General features: G+C 29.3%; 1 protein-coding gene across 1 annotated transcript; it reads right to left on the bottom strand.

The window, feature by feature from the left end:
• Positions 1-1,352: 1,352 nt before the first annotated feature.
• Positions 1,353-21,772, bottom strand: LOC123692691 (elongation of very long chain fatty acids protein AAEL008004). The gene is made up of 9 exons (XM_045637465.1): positions 21,633-21,772; positions 10,867-11,012; positions 9,441-9,548; positions 8,914-8,994; positions 7,796-7,852; positions 6,892-6,997; positions 4,053-4,189; positions 2,914-3,069; positions 1,353-2,786 (listed from the first exon to the last, which is right to left on the bottom strand). The coding sequence occupies exons 2-9, from the start codon at positions 11,005-11,007 to the stop codon at positions 2,640-2,642; spliced, it is 933 nt and encodes a 310-aa protein (XP_045493421.1). The 5' UTR covers positions 11,008-11,012; positions 21,633-21,772; the 3' UTR covers positions 1,353-2,639.
• Between the last annotated feature and the right edge of the window lie 2,583 nt (positions 21,773-24,355).

The raw sequence follows: 24,355 nt of genomic DNA, 5'->3' as shown, positions 1-24,355 counted from the left end.
CTTTATTTATAATGAAAAGATAAGTATTTTAAAAATAACATGGCAAAAATAATTCATATTACGTAGGTAGGTACCTTTTTATGTATAGTATAATATATAACTAAAAGGTAGGTACCTACCTACCTAATTAAATTGAAAAGATTTCCATTTCAACGTAAGCTTTAAAAAAAAGCAAGGGTATAATATATTTTGTAGTAATTTTGTCCGAATCCGAATAAAATTGCTCTATCGATTCCTACCTTATGTTTCAATAATTAAATTCCACAGTAAACCCCAATAATTCTTACCTACTTTTTATAATAAATGGAATCAGATCTTAATCTGTAAGGACGACTAATTAGGCTACAATTTAAACTATTAATATTACTTCCTAATTGCATTATGTTCATGTAAACACTTCTCTATTGTAATAACTAAACATTAGTCTAATTTTGTCGCTATAGTTCCAATGGTTCCATGTATCGAGCCAAGGACATCCAACAACTCATCATAAACATTTATAAACAGAGAAGTAAGAATGTACAAACATTCATTATTATCTTTACACTACTTGGACGAAAAAATAGGACTCCTTCACCAAAAAATAAAATTTTATCCGTATTTAACATGGACCATATAAAGATATTAATGATGTTTTTAAATGCTAATTCGGACACCAGAAAAACTTAATTGGACTTTTTTTTTTTTTTGAGACTTTACTTTGTTATACTATTAATTAATGTATGTTGATTAATTAATACAGAGTAGTACATATATTAGAGTCATAATAATTAGAGTAATGTTCAGTATCAAATATGAACTTTGAACACGAATATACGTCATTGTATGTATGTATATCGGTACTTTATGGTAGAGCAAAAAGTGCGGCTGTGGTATAAAATTGCTATAATTTAACTTTTAATTAAGTATAAGTACTAAAAGATTTATGCTATAACATACAAAGAAGTACAAGATTGTAATTGTAAAAATGGAGGACTTTTTATGAAAGCCTCCTCTATCAAATCTCTATTTTTACGCAGTTGAAACTTTTCTTACTACAATATTATAATCTGAACTAACACACCAATTTCTGTTTGTAACAAATTGCTGTTTATAAAATTTGATATAAAAATGATACTCGTACTTAAATTGCAGAAGTGTTTCAGAAATATTCCCCAAGTAACAATATACAAAAACCTATTCCATAATTACGAATCATTTCTTTGCTAATCCTCTCTAAACGGAGCTTTCTGATGATGCTCTTGTATATGTATATGTAGGATGTAGGTATACTAAGGGATAGTAGTTTGTAGGATTGCATTGGTAAAGCGGTACTGTGGGAAGAAGCGAGTTAACAAAATAAAAATCCCAAATTCATATCAAATTTACTTTAATACCTAAGTATCACAAAATTGTACATTCAGTTATATATTTTGTCATATTATAAAAAAAATATGCCTCTAACAAACATGTCATTGACAAAACCTATAACTAGTTGTATGTATTATAAATTATTCCTAATGATTAAGTTGAAATGTCTATTTTCACCAATAATAATTAGTGTGTTAAATGTTTATACAGACAACGAAATAATAATAACAATAAGAGGGTATTTAATATTTATTGAGCACCCATACTAAATACATTTAAAGTTCAAAGTTCAAAACAATAAAGAAACCTAAAACAACTTAATTTAACATAATCTTTGAAAGTATACAATGCAATATGTATTGAATACCTTCTTCATAATTTACCCACATTGACATTTCAAGCTTAACCCACACTCAACCGACGCTAAAATACTAAAAACTATATCTAGGGGCAATAAACCACCATTTATTTAAAATATTTACATAACTGCGTTCCTACCACTTAATAAAATGCAATTGTTATCTACTTTAGTAGAAGAAATTATTGCGATATATTCAATTCTTGAATATATAGAATGTAGTCGTTTGACCTAAAGATATGGGTTAATCAATATAAAAAAAAACATCACCACAAGTGTTAGATCAAATGCTTAGTAACAACACAGGGATATTATACTTGTAATAGCTTTTGTGGTATTAACAATATAATAGAAGTAAAAATAATCGTTTCATATCATTTTCCTTATTGGCATACCTATATAACTTTTTGTAACTACTCTTTCATTTCAATTGGAATATAATTTGTGTAAGGCCAGCGAAGGTTGCAGTATTCATTATGTATATGAAATTGGCGAATAAAAAATGTAGGCGGAAAACTGCGTAGAAAAGTCCATAAGTATATTTACATGAATCGTTAAAATATAAGATTTATGCTTTTATGGAATGTGCTTTTATTAAAATTAATTAACAATTGCTATTACGACCGATCGTAAATTATCGTAATAGTAAAAAAGACCACAAAAACTATTTCACATATAAAATTTAGCTCTTTTACATATAACATCCTTAATTTTGCAGTGTTATTATGATTATGATTCTGACACCAAAAAAAAGTAGGTAGGTCACATAAGTTTACCTAAAGTTAAATAATCTATAATCCTATCACTTTGAAACTAATTGAGCTTTTCTCATGATTCGAGAAAATTTGTACATCCTCTATGCGCCATGACAGAGTATGTTTGAGAGATTTGAATAATTTGATTGGCACGTGCTGAATAAATATTATAAATCTCATTGAGACGCGACCGCGCCCGCGACCCGCTGCCGCACGTCGCCGAGCGCAGACCCGTTGCTGAAACCATTGAGCAATGGCAACATTCTATCTTTTGTCTCTGACTTTGAAGATTCCACCAACAACTTCTGCGCCGCCTTTTCTTTCTATAAACAAAATAAACATCGAATTAATTCATCATTTTGAAAGCGCCGATTAAAAAAAGATTGCAATGTTCACGCTCGATTATACTTTTTATGCGAGTTACGTAAACGGTATTAAAAAGGCGTTTACCTTGGCTTTTTTGATGTAAGCTTGTTTGTAGAAATCAGAGAAGAGGTAGTAAAATAGAACGGCGTGCATGCCGATCCACCAGACGAAGGCGCGAGGGTAGTCGCAGTCGATGAACAGCAGTTGGAACGCGTGGAAGAACACGAGGACGAATTGCACCTGGAAAATTTTCATTATTATATATTGTATTTTACATTTGACTTTCAAAACTCATTCTTGATTAAAATTCGTTGAACTTCTAAAATTTTAAACTTTTGGTCAATTGTCGACTGAATAAATTTAAACTTCGACTTATCGGTATAAATTTAACGCAGCGTCTATTTAACGTGTTTATTATTTTATTTTAATTAAAAAATGGCACATGAATGTTATCAAACTTTAATCAATTTATCTAAACACGTAATATTTAAATATAATAAATTATTATATTAATCACTTATTGTTTTTTTTATCATATTTAGTATTCTTCTAATAATTATGAATACTAATTTTTCACACCGACTGAACATAAAAGGAGCATTAATAAAATTTTTATTTAATGCTTATTTATTTAAAATAGCAAAAAACGTCAATAAATGATATTAAAATCAAGGTTGCTTGTATGCTTATTTGCTATATTGCTTGCTAAGTATGCAATTTAAAAATATTTTAACAGACTGACCATCTCTACCATATTATATCACTTCTAAGAGTATCATAATAAAGATTTGCATAATAATAATAATCATATATAAAGATTGGCAATATAGATTTACAATCAAACATTCTACGTGCACTTATGCCCTAAATATTCATCATAACATCTCAACAAAACCATCATACATCATCAATACTAATATTATAAATGCGAAAGTAACTCTGTCTGTCTGTCTGTCTGTTACTTAATCACGCCTAAACTACTGAACCAATTTGCATGAAATTTGGTATGGAGATATTTTGATACCCGAGAAAGGACATAGGCTACCTTTTATTGCGAAGTATGTACCACGGGCGAAGCCGGGGCGGACCACTAGTATACATATAAAGATTGGCAATATAGATTTACAATCAAACATTCTACGTGCACTTATGCCCTAAATATTCATCATAACATCTCAACAAAACCATCATACATCATTATACATAAAATATCAAACAATTACCATTTGCAGAGCTGTGAGGTATCTCTTCCACCAGAGATACTTCTGGACCTTAGGGCCGAGGGCCGCCAGTAGGTAATACGAGTACATTACAATATGTACGAACGTGTTGAGCATTCCGAAGAATGTCGAGTGACCACCTGTAAATAAAACATATAACGATCAATTATTTATCCAACCATCTAAAGCTTAAATATCTAGACAGTTATGTCATTTCGTATTATTTATATGAAACAGGATTTTGATGAAGAACTTTCGAGATGTAGAATTATTACGTGAAAATATTCACTTGAGCTACTAGAAGTGAATAGAATGAATGTATGAAAAAAAGTGTACGACAGAGACGTGGAGATTAAATCCTTAAATCCTACTTATATTATCTTTATACCTATCTACCTATATTATCTTTACCTATCTAAATAAATTATATTTGGATAAGTATTCAAGATATATTAAGTGGTATAGAGAGAAAGCAGTATGAATTTGAATGAACCATTTTAAAAGTAGATAATATCAAAAATACCTTATGTATTTTCTTAATTTTCTTTACTTCATCATAATAAATAAACTCAAAACGTTTTTATGTGTCTGTAAAATAAAGATTATCATTCCGCAATATATATCTTTATAAACACAAAAAGTTTCAAAACAAGACACTTTATTTAAAACCTGCGAATTGATAAACTGGAAACTGCATAAAAATCAATTAATTTTAATAAACTGTGTCTGTTCTATTTGTTTGCACGATTAATTCCAACAGACGTACGATAACAAACGCTGAGAATTATACCTACCTACAATTTATATTATGTATTATGTAATCAATGTTAAAAATAAATATTTGTTTCTCAAACAAGTCCTATTGTTTTACATAACCATTGCATCTCTTTTATATCATCTTATGTATAAAATTCTGGTATCGCGGTGTTTTAGTTAAACTCCTCCGAAATAACGTGACCGATTCCCATAAAATTTAGTGTACATATCGGGTAGGTCTCAGATTCGGACAATCTCTATTTTTCATCTCTAGTGGTAAGTGATAATAATAAGGCAGAACAACGATTGCTGGGACAGCTACTATTTCTATAAAAAATATTTCATTAACATAATCAGAGTAGATAACGCTCGTATAATTAGTATGTACACATGTTTCAAGCACGATATAAATTACAATTCCATAGCGTACTTCCTAAATTACAGACCTCAGCCGCTTGATTTATGTAATTTTTGCAGTGTACGTCTAATTGTGGTATTTTCCACAACAACATGTTGTAAAAAATGCTATTATACCTAATACATATCATGGACAAGGCGAAATGGACTTGTTCAGGCCGCTTATTATACACTCTACCGAATGACTCTAACAATCTTCACAGGAAAATCCAAAGTGATGTCAGGTAATTTTTATTTCAATGTGAAATGACATCAATGTAAATAACATCAATTTTATTTTTTAAAGTAACGATCATTAATTTAGTGACAAATTCCTAAATAAATTGAATTAGTTATAAATTTTATACAGACAATAGGTCGTCAAACAAGAAAATACTGAATTCTCGTGATCGGCCCAACTGAATACCAGTTCTGACATCAGCGGTGTTTATACTTTTTTAGTTCGTTTATTATATTCGAATCGAGTGTATCTTAAGCCACATGGAAGCGTCTAGAAAATGCTTGACGTGAAAAGATCGTGCAAAGTCACACATGGTGTTCAAATAAGAGTTATAGCGTCTGATTAGTAAACATAAACCATTGCGCAAATATGTATTTTACAGATCATGCGCGTCATTATACGTTATTTTATATTTTTCTTCATTTGCAACATAAAAATAATTTGTCTCCGGTATCAATATCAAGGTTTGGGGAACATTACGCACGCGGTTTTATGATTATCGCATATTTTTTATAAAAAAATTACGTCAACAAAATAATAATACTGGTACAGGTTCAATAGCATTTAAAGCTGTCCGCCTTGAGCGTTGTTTATCATTTTATAATGCATTTTGAAAAGAAAAGGAAAAATACTTGTCTACTGTATACATCAATGCAAAACTGGATTACATTTTATTTAAAAATACATTGATACAAAAACATTTAAATAGATATTTAATAAACAGCCGCATTCTTTATATCATATTATAACGTTGTGCGAATGAAGGTTACGTATGTAATAACTAGCTATCTCCGCTTAACGTTCTTTGTTACTTCGTGACTAATGTACTAATGTCCACATTTTCCCTAAAAAGTCTAGAAAATCTATTTATAAAATACAACTCCTAATTCGACCACAACAAATTACAAGGGTCAAGGGCAAATATTAACGATTATAATACACGCAGCAGTTTAATTTATGATTCATAAATTGATTGAGAAAGATAATCAATGACTATCGACATTTAATCTTGAGGTGATGAGACATAATTTTCAAATAAAGGAATGTCGGTTTTTTACGAACAGCTGCTTAAATTAAATATACAAATTTATGTACAAGTATATGATAAGTGTTGGTTATGGGTGTCAAGGCAGCCAAAATATGATTCTGTCACGCTGCATTATTGTTAGTTTGAATAAAAAAACAAAGTCTGTATTGAGATATTTAGATATCATACATACTTGAAAAATATACAATTAAATATATTTTTAATATTCGCAAACAGAAAGTAAACTTTACTCGTTTGTGTGGTTTATTTGTACAGTCAGTTGCTTTTGTTTTTATTTTTTAAATTACACTTCCTTGTAAGCACCACTATAATGCACACGGCATTAAGCCTCACATTTGATATTTGCAAGTAAAAAATTAACTTAGGTAATATAGAGTAAAAATATATATTAAAAATCTTACCGGGTGTGAACTTGACTCCGAACCACACTGACATTGGCATGATACCATGATGGATGACGTGCAGCTTCGACACGTGATCAAACTTCTTCCTTAAAACGAAGAAGAACTGAAAAAAGAGATAATTATCAAAGCGTGAATTTTGTGCACAAAAAGTGAATTTATTAAATAAAAACGATATTGCAAAAAACGTTACTTCAAGAAACTTAAAACATGTAGGAACCATTAATAATCACAGTGTAATTTATGCTCATGTAATTTGTTATTTTTTTGTTGGTACAATAAAAAGGATGTCATAATTAATGTACGCTAATACTTAAAACAATATTTGACTAAATTATATTATTTTTATTCTTTCTCTCGGATATCAGTCGTGTCCAATCAAATTATGTACAACTATAATATCAACATTATAGGCATTTTTCTCAAAGTTCATTACACCATAATCATATTACGTTTAAAAGACCCGTTAATACCAATTTGCATTATGTGTAAAAACTACATATTGTCAATAAAGAATTTGGTTTGCATAATTACCTACACAAGGTAAATAAAGTATTATGATTCATCTCTTCATAATGTTATTGAAATGCTAATGAATTATGATTTCATTAATATAATGTAATATTTTTTTAAATGTTTACCTAATTTTGAAAATGTGTCATAAAAAATATCTGAATCTGATATAGATAATTTATAGAATAGTTATAGCGTATTTAAAATTATAGTTTATTTAAAATTTTGGTAATACTTAATATTTTGTAATCATTTCGAGAATATTAGTGTGTGGAGAGACCATACTTTTAATTGTTAGATCAATAGCGCGTAGAATTAAATTCACCTTAAGTTTTTTGGGTTAAATCACTAGCAACAGTCATAAAGTTATTATTACAATAAAATAACATACCGTGTCGAAAAATTCCGTAAACTTCGAGAAGTAATACCACCAACAGCCGTGTACAGTCTGTAAAAAATTAAATTGCTTCAAATATGTATTTCAGTTTTACATTTTTTCTGCGACGTATTTCGCAACGTTTCTTATAATTATAAAGCATAAAAAAACAAAAACACCTTAAATACTACCTGAGTTTACAATTAAATGTTGAAAAAATATATTTCTACTTAATAATATCCTTTAATTTGACAAATTAAAGCAGCTTCAAGGAGCTTTTAATCATTTGTATAATAAAGAAATATTTTACATTTATATAAGAAAAGGTTCAGTGAAAATCATAACCTTGAACGAAAAATTAATATTTGTAAATGTAAAATTTGACACCTCCATATAATAGAACTCTTCTAATTTAAAGTGTCCACTATCCGACATTTTCACGTGGGTGGAAAACGGAAAAACCTCTTGCAAATGATAATTTTGAAGGTAAGCAAGTGTATATTATATGAATGAATATTATTGCAATTTATATTCAAATAGAAGATAACATTGCACAAACAATATTACTCTAGAACATTGACATTAATAAGTAATTTCTATTCATCAATTTAATAGTATTCTAACTTTAATTGAATGAGTGGAGATACAGCAAAAATCTGTTTTAGGTTTTAAATTGGTGCTTCGCCATCTATATTAAAAAATTATGTAAATATATCTACACTAATATTATAAAGCTGAAGAGTTTGTTTGTTTGTTTGAACGCGCTAATTTCGGGAACTACTGATCCGATTTGAAAAATTCTTTCGGTTATAGATAGCCCAATTATCGAGAAAGGTTATAGGCTATATATCATCACGCTACGGCCAACAGGAGTGGAGCCACGGGGGTGAAACCGCGCGGAGCAGCTAGTAATTTATATAAATTCAATTCAATAATTAAAAAATCAAATATCAAAATCTGTTTTTGTTGTACGTCATCGAGCGTAAATGGCCAGACTGATTAACATAAAGATATATCTAAAATGTTTGTAATTATTCAAATATATCCGTGTAAACATTATACGGAAGAAAAAACTACGTCATATTGTCATACAAATAATGTATGAAGAGAGAAACTAAGAGATTCCGACATACCCGCATTGCTTGGGGACTCCTCGAATAATCCACAGGTTGACATCTAAAACTATGTGTTGTGAACCATCCACTGATGATACTCTGAAACAGAAACATATCGTAAACTATTACGAATGGCATACGTGTAACAATAATATATGCGACCATTTTCTTTCATACGAGGTAAACATGCTAAACAGGGAATAATGAATAGTAATGCGCTTGTCACATGAGCCATATAAGAACTAATCTGATTCATAGGGATAATATGTTTATTTATACATAGGAATACTTCGTAATAGGAGGGAAAATTTCTTTATTATATTTGGGTCCAATGTTAGGAAAATTGACAGAAAAAAAAATCACTAGAAACCTAGTTTCAGTGAGTATGAAAAAAAGTGTATTTACTCTACCATAAAATACTACGTAAAATACGTTAAAATACAGTAAGTACTGCTACTTAATTCTGTGAAACATATACACAAAACATTCTTGGGTCTTCTTCATTCGTGAAAACATGCTTGACTAATAATATATTAAATTATTACCTCGTAGAAGAGCCACGCACTAAATATAACCTGGAACAAATTGTACCATAAAAGTACATTTTTCAGTTCGTAAGGTTTCCTATTTTCCATAAACTTTGGTCCTGCAACCTGAAATAAAAAATACATATAATAAAGTAAATATTTCATTATTATTGCAAAATATTATTTTTCGTAACATTTACACGTAGGGAAAAATATTCAACGGGCGCGAAGCAAAAAAATGTAAAGGTGGTTCAAAAACAATAAAATATATTTTGTCGTATTAAAATCCTTACCTAAGTATATACTTCTTATGAATAATACCGTCTACGCAGTATTATAATAATTATAATAAGGCTACTTTTTTATACGACTTGACTTTGTGATGGATTAAAAACGTGTAAAATCAGTGTAAGGTACATTCAAGTATATAAAACGCGCTTAAATTTCTTTAAAAAGTAAAGAAAGGAAAAAGGAAAGCCTTACCACACACAAACACACCAAAATATAAGAATATTAAACAATAGAAAAAAAAACGAGAGCGTGATCATTCAAATACAAGTTAACTTGGAATATTATTTAAAAAAAAGTTGTATCTAAAGATCCCGATATTTTTTAGGGGTTACTGAACTTTATATGGCAAAGAGTATTTTATTAAAGGCAAAATCTTTTTGTGAAAATAATGTCTGAGGATCCTTGAGAATTATGTGTCTATATTGGTATATAATTATATTAAAATCATTTTACGTCAGTATTGGAATGCCATTAATGTAACCAGTTTTATCGCTTGCGTCGAATTAAATAATAAAAGTTATATTATTACGTAATATACAATCAGATTATTTAATAAGGAACTTAAATAATACTTCCATATAAGGTAAGAAAACAATTAATACGCATGGGCCAATAATTGAATAAATCATTAGGTAGAAATTGATAAATGAATTAAGTATATTCCACAAATATTTTATCTTATATTCTCCAGTTTGCTTAGAATAAAATTCAACCAAAATTGTATTACCGCTCGAAAAGAATTTATACATTATCTAGCTTACCAAGATCACAATGAATAATATCATAATAATAATTACAATCAATTATTTAAATTATTGGAATCATAGTGAGACTATTTATTTTAAATGGAAAAATAAAATATCGCGTAAGGATAAAATAGTTAACATAATAAATAGACAATCAAATGAATCATACATATGTGTGTATCTACTATCTTATATATTGTACTAGCTTTCCGCCCGCGGCTTCGCCCGCTTTGTCTAAAACCTAATAAATTATATACTTAAACCTTCCTCTTGACTCGCTCTATCTATTTTAAAAAAACCGCATCAAAATCTGTTGTGTTGTTTGAAAGATTTAAGCATACAAAGGGACATAGAGACAGAGAAAGCGACTTTGTTTTATACTATGTAGTGACTATAGCAGTACTTACTTTGACTATGAAAACATATGTGAGGCAGATGCATAATGTGGGGAAAGGCGAGGACATTAGGAACCAATCTTTCACTCTCTGGTCGCTTTTATTGTCCATGAGGTCATGGTAACTATCAACTATCCTGTCGATAATGTCCATGTTTGCTGAAACAAAAAAAAAACATTGCTTACTAGAGCTCTATGTCGTTATATCGTCATAGGTATAAAACAATATAATTGCGTTTGTAGAGTAACAAAAAACATTTGCGTTTGTGTTTGGATGTTGAACCCAAAATGCAGCACGCAGAACTCAAGGGTATCGTAATAGTCTTTATCATTTTAATACCAATGATCAAAAATTATTTTTACATCAAGGAAATCAATCGATTGAGATACCTGCCACCTTAAAAATACCGAGAGTCATTGGTCATGTTGTCTAAAGTAGGTTTGTACTTGGAAATAAAAATAACATTTTTTGCTCTGTGCCAGTTCATCAAAAACTGCTTATGAGGGAGATCTTTTAAGAATAGTGCGAGATAGAGAAGGAGTATTTGAATAAATCATACTTCATCAAATGAATGAATAATATTTATTAATATCTCAAGTATGAAAGAAGATAATTTACATAATATGCTAAGGGCGCTCATATTTATAGTATTCTATAGTCATGATTTAAACTAACCCGTTTTTGTCATCGTATCCACGTGCGCACTGATTTCATATAATATTTTAAACTTGTCCGTTTTTAATAAGTGAAAAAAAATTACTTGTGTAGCTGTTTTATTGATAAAATATTATGATAATTTATTCATCATATATGAATATCTTATACAAACAATTTTTGAAATCGGTCGAGCAGTTTCAGAGATTTGCGCGTTCATACAAAAATTTACTTTTATATTGCCATCTATGCTTTTTAATACTCGAGTTTTATTCATCGGTCCACCCGTTTAATCGAATATTATCTTTTCCCACAATTGAAAGAATATTTTTATCATCATCCACCAGAGAACTTGTCTCTTTTTCAACCAATTTGGATATTAAACGCAGTGTATATTATACATAATTGTTTATAGTTTTGAAAAAATGCGATTGATACAAACCTCTAATTGATTAGGTATGCGAAAAACCAGTACTGACAAAAATTTAAATGGAATCCGGATCTATCTCTCTACTTCAAAGCTCTAAATTATATGAAGCTTTTCTGCTGAGAATTTTCTCACGACAATAATCATATACTCGTAAACTAAAAAACGGCACATTTTAATTTTTAAATGACGTCAAAGATTGCTTAATTATTGCTTATTACATGACATGATGTGAACCATAATAATTAAACCTAACCTTACTTAATAAATAAACATTGATTACGTTAAATGATTTATAAGGGTCTCCGCATTTATTAATTACGTCATGGAAGGAAATAAAGCCAATTGGACGACGATTTTCCGTAACATGCCTTATTAATTATCAAGGCATCTGATAAACAAAACACTGTCCTTACATTAATATATGTATTATATCACTGAATAATGATTAAGATAAACATAAACAAACTGTACTACGACTATTAACTATTATAAAGTATTCTGTGGTAGGTACTACGTTTACGTAAAATACATAAAATATTTTACTAAAATCACATTGTCACTGAAAGGAAGTAGGTACCTAGCACAAATCGATCTCTGAGGAGCTAGATAGGTAAGTTTTTCGAGAAAAATGTCATCTAGCTTATCACGATACTTATTATTTATGCTTAGCTGGTTACTGTAGATATATTCCTGGGGTTATAAAATTCATATATAATTTGCTAATCTTACTACATAATATAACGGTCTAGTGCATAAACGCTTACATAACAGCTTACATACCCGAAATGTATTAAAAGATCTGCGAATGTGAATTATTATTAAAATATACATTTAAGGTTCATTCATAATATTTTCTATTATGGTTGGCCGTTACCCACTAAATCTAAAAACCACAATAATAGTAAGTAAGACAGAAATATTTTTGTGTCTACAAATTTAAAGAAATAGCGAGCATATCAGATTTATAAACATACTTTGATTATTACATTTTAGGTTTTTGATCTAACCTTGTCTTTCATAGTCCTTTCATGAGTCCTATAGATAATGCAAAACAATGCCAAATTAAAAAAAAAATCTATGAAACTATGGAGATCGTTCATATTTGATGTAACTTAGGGTTTGTTCATACAAAATGTACGAATATTAAACGGCATGTAATTGACATATATGTGTTAGTTGATTCTTTATTTTTATGGTAATTCTTTGTTTATATTATTAGCATATAAGTTTCATTATCATTCAAATACGAGGTATTAGATGTTACAATATGATATAATCTGACTATTTCACAATTTTATTCGCAAATTGCAACATGCATCGTACAAGAAGATATTTTTATTCAAATAAATAACTTAAACCTAGAGCCATATAAAATACAAGTATAAAAAAGTTGTTTAGACACGATGACCACGCTAAAAATGATTGGTATTGCATTATTGGTATACCATTGAACTTCAGAATCTGTGCCACGGCTCAATGAATTTCCAAATAGATACCTTTTAATATATTATTTTTAACGTATACTACACAGACAAATCTCGCAACAGTTATTTCTATACATAAAAATGAAACCCTATTTCCCTTGGTCAAGGCATCACACGTGAACGGCTGGACTGATTTCGATAATTTTTATTTTGATGTGCTCGTTATTGCCAGAAGGATGTTATGAAAAAATTCTCAATAAATTTGCGCTAGTAAATTAAGAAAATGCGAAACATAACGAGATACATAGTCGTAATTTTAGGATTAGTCAATTTTCGCGAAGACAGGACAACGTCTGTTGGGTCATCTAGTTAACAATAATGATAATACTTCAGGAGAAACAATTTCTAATTTATAAAGTTTTGTTGTATTTGGGTAATTTTAAATACGAGTCGGTATAGGAGAACTTTGTACCTATAGGTTCACTATTCGTTTAATTATGAAATCAACGGAATGAAAGTATTAATTGATAAAAGAAAGAATATTCAGAGCTTTTGTAATTACGTATCCTGTATGAAAAGAGTCTAATCACTTAATTTGCACAGTTCTGCATGCCGTCTCTAGCGAGCTATAATCGCGTCAAAACAAACAGTAGGGCAAATTATGGTGTGGCCATTTATTACGCATTGAGCAAGTACAGAGCTAGCATACACATGATACTCGATTAGATGCCAGTGCGACATTGAGCCACGGCCGTCCTAGCTCGCCATAACGACCCTGACATTACATTACTATAATAACTTATAAACAATGTAATTTGAGCATTTGCGAACCTTTCTCCACAAGCTACTCATTCAAACGGTGGCGAAATCGAGGTTTTTCAGTCTTACCAACTTATTTTGTACAGCTCTACATTGCTTTGTTGTTTTATTCGTTCCTGTTCATCTACTGCTTAAGCGATTATGGATGAGTCAATAGAAAGTCTCGTGTTTTCCAGATCAGTCATTGATCCTTGACAATGAAGAACGTACCTAGATTCTTTACGTAATTTATTATGATTCAACAAAAGGTTCGTAGTGATTTCCGCTCGTTCGACAAGAGTACTCCAATTAGTGATTGCAATTACAAAGGGTTTCAAAACACGTTGCTGTGATTTTTCCCGTACATTATACAAAAAACATGCTCTGTGCAAGTGCGTATTATTGTTGTCTATAATTTCCACAATATGCAGTAAACGTGAAATGGTTCTGGTTAAATACATTAAACAGCTATCATTATGTTAGTATATTAGTTTAACAATTTGTTTATTTTGTTAGCAATTAAATAAAAATTAAAAATTTTCTTGTTTATAAATTATATTTTTTGAGTTATGGATTTAAAAAACGCTTTGTGTAATTTAAATTTTGTTTATGTTGAATCGTTTTAGTCTTTACAAAAAACACCTTTTATTTTTTAGTTGTTTACATTACACAAGTCAATTTAAACTACTTAAATTAATACAAATATACATATTTGTTGATATTATTAGATAAACATATTTTTTTGCGTTTTAAATTGAGATTTATGTTTAAATAAATACAATAACAAATAGATCAATATAGCTTAATGATTCTTTGATTGTTGATTTAAAATATTCCATATAATATACGATCAAAAGATATTTCTAGAATATAACTCGTAGAATGTTTATTTATACATGTTTGTTATTTCTATAACAGAAGTAGAATGACGTCATCTAATAAGTTATTTACTATAATAGAGTTTAAAACTAAACCTATATTTAAAAAACCGGTACCAAGATCCTTGTAGGCTGTAGCACTAGCTACAGCCTACAAGGATCTTTATTTATATTCTTCGGATACCTACTTTGCGAAAAATTTATATTTACATTTACATATAGCTGTGCAGCGCGGCTTTACCCGCATTGCTCTGGTTTTATCCTATTGATAGCCTTAATTAACCCGAACTGCAAACATTGACGTAAATCCTACTTTGTGAGTTTATAGAGACAAACAGACAAAAATTAAAAGAAATCTATATTTTTTCGGCTTCCATATCGATTGTAATCACGCCCCAAGTATTCCTTAAATGTACAGTTTTGTTTAGATGTAAATATAAAGTTTTTTTTTTCTCCTAAAATGTTTAATAAATACTAGTTAAATCGATAATAATAATAAAAAAAAACTAACATGCGAAGTGTAAGTACAAGATTTAATGGTATGGATTCTTTTGATACATATATTTTTGCACCTAGACCGCCCATACTCTCGTATCGTAACGAGCGTGTTTACAAATACCAAGTAACTGTCAATAAATGCTATAATAATCATGTCGTGAATACAAAGAGCGTTTAATGATTCGCATTATTTATTTTTGTGCTGACATTTTTAGAGACCTACGTTCTATACGCTTATACTAATAAAAAATATAAATATCAATACATAGCATAAAATAAAGTTGCTGTCTGTACCTATATAAAACTACGCAACGAATTTTCATGAGGTTTTTTTTAAATAGATAGAGCTACTTGGCTCTAGAGGAAGGTTTTAGTAGATATATAATTTTTTGATAGTAAGTTTTCTAGTATGTAAGTATCAAATAGAGGAATACAGAAATAGCAGCTGGTAAATCCTAATTGCCTTTGTAAGTTTGTAACTAAACAGGTCTGTTCAACCGGTAGAGCTATTCAGGATTAAATTAAAATAAAATTACCACGACGTGCTTCAATTTATTATGTTTCCTTTGGTTTATAAAAAGCAAAAATAAAAAAATTCGGATCACAGCAAAAACTTGAGACCGTACAACATTAGTAAGAATTTACAATATTTACGGTTTTAACGGATTGGACAGAATTGCTGCTACTAAAATTTTATTTTTGTTATGTTTACAATCGAAATGGAGTACCTACCTATCTATATTATTTTACTTTTTCGCATAGGAACTTAAATTTATTTAGCATTCAATTTATTTCATTTTGAATAGGTAGGTATTTATGCTGCGGTTTTTTGCATTGATTAATTAATAATAATATTGACTTGGTTAATTTAACCATTATGTGATTATTTTTAATAGTGACTGATATGTTAGCTGTTAATTGATTATATCCGCTTTAATAGTTCACAGGTGAGAATAAAGAATATTTATTTGTATATACTTGATACATAATATAATATATCTATGAAGAATACTAAATCGATATGATATATCTATGAAAAACTGTATTAACTACCTTCGTGTTTCATACACCCCAAAAAAGAGCTCGAAGTTTTGAAAACCTCTGAACGAGTCATTTAATACTAAAATATAATATAAAACTCAAGAAAATAGCTAGTTATTCCCTTATTTACATTTCCGCCATGAAATCGTACTTTAGGATTTTCTTATGTGTATATTATACTACGTATCTATTAAAATAATTATGGCTCAATGGCCTTCTTCATTCTTATATGCAATAAAAAGTCTAAGGTATTTTATTTCCTTACAAATATAGCAAGGACAATAGCAGCACAGTAGAACAAGTATGGACATTTGCGTCGTTATGGTGACTACAAATGGAAATTATTCCGCATACAAAACAAAACTTAATTAACCATTTTGAAATATTATGTTTATCATCGATTTGAAAAGCGTATAATAATCCTGATAAATAAAGTAACTGTGACAATATAACAACAAATCTAAAAAAAACTAAAGGGGAGTGTAAAAATTCATTGCTGTTGTTAGCATCTAATGTCAGTAATTACAACACATAGTAATGGCAATAAATCGATGAATTATGATCCTCGTAACTCAATTAAAAATCAAAAGTTTAATGATATCTATTCAGCCACGGAGCATGTTGATTGCAAAAGCACCTAACGCAGCGGTACGCGGTGTTGCAATGCGGCAACTTGATTCCGAATAAATTCTGAATGTTACCAACAGAAGTTCAATGCCACCAAAAGCAGGACGAGTTCTCTGCACTTGGAGACCGTAGTCGTAAATTATAAGACACCATGCAAGGGCAATTTTTGCGATTACAAAAGTGAAATACCCCTGGTTATATATCATTAACACTAAACCGCTAATTAGTGTAACGTTTATTTTTACACCGGACTGTTAGAATTTGATGGCCTCAACTAAATAAGGCGAAAAGGCTTTGGGTGCAATTTTCCGAAGACATTTAGCAGTTAAGTTTATCCGCTATACAATACAGTTAATGAAAAACTCGAGTGAGACGTGTATTATAGGTTTAATAATAACGTGCTATAGTAATAACGCAGGTATTTGTCAATTGGGTGTCAATTGATTTTATGGTTCATGTACTCTAGTGTACATAACTATTTCACTTGTAACGTAGCAATTGTAAGAGAGTTTGGGAATTTATTAATTTCACATTAACTTGATAGTGGTTTATGAACAATTTAGTTGTGGACACAAAAATTATATGTCAACAAAAACTTCATTTAAATAAAATTCTAGACTTAACGATCTTGATTTTAATGACTGCTACATTTTAATGAATCTAGCTTGTTTTATATTAATTAGTATATTTTATTTCTCATGACGTTAATACCTATATTTTCCTCTCAAAAGTTTCAGCCCGCGCACGTCGAAGCTATTGATTACATTAAAGATTACGAATTTTTTAAAGGCCAAAATAATAATAGAAATATTGTTGCGATGTTAATTCTTAAGATGTTTTTTTTAGGTTGACAAGGTTTCAATTAGCAATCCAGTTAAATAATAATAGCTCTTGAAACTAGCAAACAATCCGGTGTAACCTGTTTTATATTTTTCTATCTGGTGCTTTTTGAATCTTTTTTCCCTTCCCTTTAGGGCCTCTTAACTGATGTCGCTTAAATTAATTTTATTACAATACAAATAAAATGTCTCATTCCGCCAGATAATCTAACAAGGATTGTCCAGGATATTTCCCACTGTGAAAAACTTCACTTAGATCAATAATTAGAACTTTAAGATCGTCGTTTTGTTATAAAAAAAATAAAGAAATTATTCAATTTATCTACATACCTAACCATCTCATTCACAATGGATTATCCTGCAGTTAAAACTAGCCAAGCTCCATTTTAGTAATTCAAAAATTTGCCATGAAATTAGATGGATCATTTTATAAGAACCGTATAATCAAGTACCTAAGCAGGCATGTATAAAGGATTGATTATACACTAGCACTTTTTATAGCAACAATCAGCGGTTATCTACTTATTAATATTATATTATTGGAATTACCCGATACTCGCAAGTACTCCAAAGCCCCTTTATTATATTAGTAGAAGCCAATCTCTATATTTATTAGTAATCGTAGTTATTATACAAAATATAGTGAAGCATATTCCTATTGTTATAGTTAAATTAAAATGCTCAGTCACTATTAACCAGCTTATTTTTTGTATTCATAATATGAATTTATCGATACGGATCTGTAGTTTTAAAAAGCATTATTAACACAGTAGCAAAAGTCTATAATTTACAGTTGAAAGTTGAAGCCCAACAGAAGTCACATAATTTGTTAAATACTAAACTTATAAGAAACGAACATAAAAACATATGTATGTCCTTAAAACTATAACGATATTTAAAGGATGTTTAACAATTCTAATTTGTTTATTGAATTTAAATTGAATAAGTTATGCGACCAATTCAACAAAACGTTAGACTTCAAAATAAATCATGATATTTTGCAACTTTCCGTGCAATATAATGTTTGCAACAGATCAGCATTTCTTTATACAAGGTTCATGATCAAGCAAGGATATAAAATATTACGATATATATACATATTAGCTAATTGCAAAATATCATATTATATGCAAAAATAAAATAAATTTTCGGTTGTAGTTACCCCGCTTCGTATTTATTTAAAAACCGCGCATCCTTTGTATGATTTATGTAGTTACAATGCAATGTTACAAAACTTAAAAGTTGTTATGTATTATTTCATGTCGTAGGTATTCACAAACTTAACTAGAAATGCTTGAAATAGTTTGGCATACGGTTACACAAAATTAATAGAGCATTGAAGCATTTGAACTTTGAAGTTAATACAGATTGTGAAACAATGTTCCCCATAAAATGTTTATGCATCTGAAAAATGCTTGACGATAAGCATTTTTTATTAAATTTTAATTCAATTATATATTTACTTTAAACCCCTGAGAAGCCAAAAAGCTACTTATTTCTAAATCATTAAAATTAAAAGACCTCGTAAAGACCTTCCATACATAAACCATATGCATTATAATATATTAAAAAATGTAAACTGTATCATTGCATAGATGTAATCTCGCTAAGGAATTTCCTCGAACGTCACACTCGAGTTCATTCGTAATAATATTAATATACTAGCTTCCGCCCGCGAAACCGTCCGCGCGAAAAAATTAAGATTTATTGTTTTTCTACGTATTTTTCCGGGATAAAAAGTATCCTATTTTATGCCCAGGATAATAAGGTATAATTATACCGAGTTTCATCGAAATCGAACTGTTAGTTTTTACGTGATGCCTTCACATACAGACAGACAGACAGACAGACAGACAGACGGACAGACAGACAGACAGACAAAAAAATTTTTAATCACATATTTGGGTTTGGTATCGATCCAGTAACACCCCCTGCTATTTATTTTTTCAATATTTTTAATGTACAGAATTGACCCTTCTACAGATTTATTATAGGTATGTATAGATAACGTTAAATAAAATAATTAGTTTGTAAATTATTACAGTAAACAAGAGCCCACGGACTTAAAAGTAACCGTGGTATATCTATTGCCTAACCACAAGGCCGTCTAAAATTTCGGGCTACCGCACGCAGTGCAAGTACTTATAGGTGAACATATTTTAATAATGTTTGATATAATCTCTTATATTGATCTAGATTATGAATATGATTTTGAAATTGCTTTCTTTGAACAACAAAAAATTGGATTGAATTATATTCTTCTTTTAGAAACTCTTGCAAATTATAACGCTTGCGATCACATGACAATAAAGCATTGTAAAAAAGTTATATCTCTGCGCTTCTTATTCAAAGATCAAGGACCTAACGGATAATTTATAGGCTTGCGTAAAAAGCTGAAGCATTTTAAGCGTTGAAAAAGAAAAAATATTTTAATTAATATGTATTATACGTTTTATGTTAAAATATATATCGTTTGCCAATATTATTAACTGACCGGTTAGTAACCGGCCTATTACTGTGTTCAGCAAATTTGTTTAATATTAAGAATTATTAATAAATACTAAATAGTAATAGGTATGACAATTATTATTATAGAAGATATTGTATGAAAACTGTGTAAAGAAATGTATAAATTTTGTGGATATTTAAAAAATAGATACCTATGTATTAAAAAATTGGACGTTATTTAGTAAATTTAATGGATTCTTTATCTTCGTCTCATATTCATAATATACCTATTAAGATTCAATTCATATGTATATACATTTTTTTTCGATTGAAATTGTGAAAAATAAGTTAGCTAAAAATTGCACGAAAAGTTTTAATATCCGCTTGTAGGTATCATAATCTACTATTTAAAAATAAGTCTGGTTTTTCTTACTGACGCTATAACTCCAGAATGCACGAACCGATTTCCACGGTTTTGCATTCGTTGGAAAGGTCTCGGGCTCCGCCGTGAGGTTTATAGCAAAGAAAAGGTGTCACTGGTGTTGCTAGTTGCTCATAAATAAACTATTTTTAAGTACGTAAAATATCGTTAACGTCATTCATCGAAGTGTCTGACTGATGTACCTACTAGTCGATACTTACAGAACTTTCACGGTCTTGAGCACTACGATATGTTACAGTATTTCCCGAAATAAGCCGAAGAATTTTATTTATTCGTGTTTGATATATCTCACTGCTTTATTAATAATTTTATGCTTGAGATCGACACTTGTTAATTTGCAAATAAATGTATTTTAAAATTCAATTAGACTTGCGTCGTGCAAGTTAATTACAACAATAGTTCTTACACTTAATTGAATGGCATTACCATTTTATGCAATTAAACAAACAATTTAAAGATGTCGTTGGAATGTCGCATTCAGACAGAGATTGTTCTATGAATATTGATTTTCAGACTTTATTAGACTTAAAGAAAACCACACTTTTTTGTAAGCTTTTATCTTCACTGCACTTTTTCAATTTTTTTATTTTATTTTTATATGTACTTTTTTGTGTGACTTTAAACTCTTAATTTTGTTCTTATTTCATTGCAGTTTTTTCGATGTCGTCATTTTCAGTACAAATAAATGAAAACACTTACCAAGCACTTTCTTCGAGATGCTTTCGTTTAAGTCACTGAGTTTCACTAGTAATTCTTGTAACTACAAAGAAACGATTTGTTATCGATAAACGATATTATCACGGGGACCAAGCCTGATACCGGTCTGTCACTACACTTGCAATGTGCTCGCGCGCCGCTGACATTCGCCTATATATCTCAATAAAATGACGTCACTGAAACTACGATAACTGCTACGCACCATCAAAACCGTGCTCTATCTGATGTATTAACACAATACAATAACCAATGTATGTTTGTGATTTTGTTTGTATTATTTAATTCATTTAACCTTTAATAAGATGCAAGATTTCTGTAAGATGTCTAATGATTATCCTAAAACATATTTTTCTTCAAAGTCAATTGATAGATTAAATTAATATAAGTAGGACTGTGAAAAGGAGGCTTGGCAAAATAGATTACATTATATAATATTTTATACGTCATATTTAATACGTAGCTTGAAACGAAATGCGTATAAAGGAGTTATAATATGTATGTATCTCGGTATCATCTCATCTATTAAATTCTAATCAACGATGATCGATTGTTTTTTTCATAAAATATTTGTCAAAATCTTTGAATTTTTCTCATCTAATAAATGTTTATTTACGTAGTTTCAGCTAAACGAATTGTTACTTGTCTTATTTTATCTCAACCCAATATAAGGGCCATATTTTATTCCCCATATAAATTTAAAATATTTTAGCACTGATTACTGTTTTTGTTAACACATACCATTAAGGTAACCACGTATCAACAGACTGAAGAGCTACCGTGCAATTGTAAGTATATTTTACTAGAACATTAATTTTACACAGTTGCATAAACGTGGACACAATAAAATTAAATATACAGTACATAGTTCAAAATTATTATCAACGAGGCGATGATTTGAATAAAATCCTTCTCATAAGTACATAACATTAATTTTATGAGACGTAAAATGTTAATTTTAACACAAAGTTAATGGACACGTGATGGAGTTAATTAATACGTAAAAATAAAATTATTTGTTTTCTTTGAAATGATGCGACACCATCAACGAAACAATGTTATAACGAGAACATGTTACACATATACAATTTTGTATGTCGAGGGTAAATTAGCGAAAGAGCCTATTAGAGCCATATTTTATATTTGAATCTAACTCTTTGTTAACCAATGCAAGCTTTCAATGAAAAAAAACAAAACGGAGCACAGACTCATTTACTTTTTTATGACTATGTCTATAAAAAATCTCTTACGCAATCAATCTTACGTATTTGAGGCTTGTTAAAGATGTACTATTGATAAATTAAGTTGAAATTTAGTTGAAATTTACCTTAGGAACAAAATATAAATATAAATTGAAAAAAAAAGCAAATTAGACGTTTAAATCGTTGTGTCTATGGCCTGTTGAGAGAACCAGTTGCAAGAGATGTAAAAAACCTATCAAATTTAGGTATATGAATATATGTTGGTCGACGAAATAACAGTTAAATATTCCGTTAATTGCTATTTTACTAAAGAAGACCATTTTAATTCTTCGTTATTATATCACAAATCGTTCATATTATTATTCTCTTTATATAATACTATTTTGACAAGTGAGTACGACCCTCCTCACATCAAGTTTTGTAACATAAATTAATATAAAGGAAAATGTAATTAAAAATATATTTTTAGGTGAATTAGTATTACATATAAATACACGTCATAATATATCAAAACCGTGTGTTATATACGATATATCATATTTAAATCGGTTTCTTTTTGTCGTTACCCATGCGTAGCCCTTATAGGCTCTGGTATGGATCGTTTAAGATTTTTAATAATAAAATAAGGAAAATGTGATAATTATGTGTTAATAACCTACATAATTAATTAGGCGACCTTCAAAAAACGACAGAGGTTCTCAATTTTTTGCTCATTGAATGATCGGCTATGCGGATTTTCAGTAATTTAATTCTCTATCAATAAAATATCATTAATACATTGAAAGATTATTGCTTTACAGAGTTTAGAAAGAAAATATAGTCTATTAAAACAATTTGAATAGTAATAACTTCAAAATTTGCAAACTTTGATAAAGTTTTAATAGGCCACTACTAATGCTGGTTTTAGAATCGTTATTTTTTTAGACTTCATAAGAATTAAAAAAAAATAAAAATAAAAATAATTTTAATGCACAAAAATATATAAAAACTCAGGAAGTGACTCTTTAGCGTATAAAAATAAATAATTTGTAAATATTTTTTCTAAGTAGGTACTTTTTACTTCATATTTGAATGAGTTTTGAGGATAGGAAGTTTTGCTAAATACATATTTAAATTTTTATACGTATTTATTAATTTAACATATACTTAGTATTAGGTTAAGCTCTAGTTTCTCGTCTTGTTCTATTTTATTAGATATTTCTTAAAGTTTTTTTTTTTCGTTTCAAAAAGAAAGGGTCACACTACACTGGAACTCAAGGATATTCGACACTGCGTGGGATTTATTTATTATATACATATATTGTTATATACATTTTATTCTTCACCCGAGGAATCCGAGTCTAAAACACGGCAAAAACTTGTTATTTACCTGTTTCATATAGTCTAAGGATGATAATATATTCCGGATCATCATCTAAAGTAAACTTGTTTCGTTCTAAGTATTTTAATAAGAATAAAAAGTGTCAATGAACAAGTATATTAGAATATTATTAGAGCCAACCACGT

Source organism: Colias croceus, chromosome 6 (assembly GCF_905220415.1).
Source record: "Colias croceus chromosome 6, ilColCroc2.1".
In the NCBI taxonomy this organism is placed as follows: domain Eukaryota; kingdom Metazoa; phylum Arthropoda; class Insecta; order Lepidoptera; family Pieridae; genus Colias; species Colias croceus.
Note: the sequence above shows the minus strand (reverse complement) of the source record. Positions and strands in the feature narration are given on the sequence as shown.

What these genes read in the sequence shown, in the direction of transcription:
- LOC123692691 (XM_045637465.1), bottom strand. Translation starts at nt 11,007, where the DNA reads ATGGACATTATCGACAGGATAGTTGATAGTTACCATGACCTCATGGAC. An exon ending in CATATGTTTTCATAGTCAAA is followed by an intron (nt 9,549 to 10,866) that starts GTAAGTACTGCT and finishes TTTTTATTTCAG; the next exon opens with GTTGCAGGACCAAAGTTTAT. An exon ending in GGAGTCCCCAAGCAATGCGG is followed by an intron (nt 7,853 to 8,913) that starts GTATGTCGGAAT and finishes AATTTTTTACAG; the next exon opens with ACTGTACACGGCTGTTGGTG.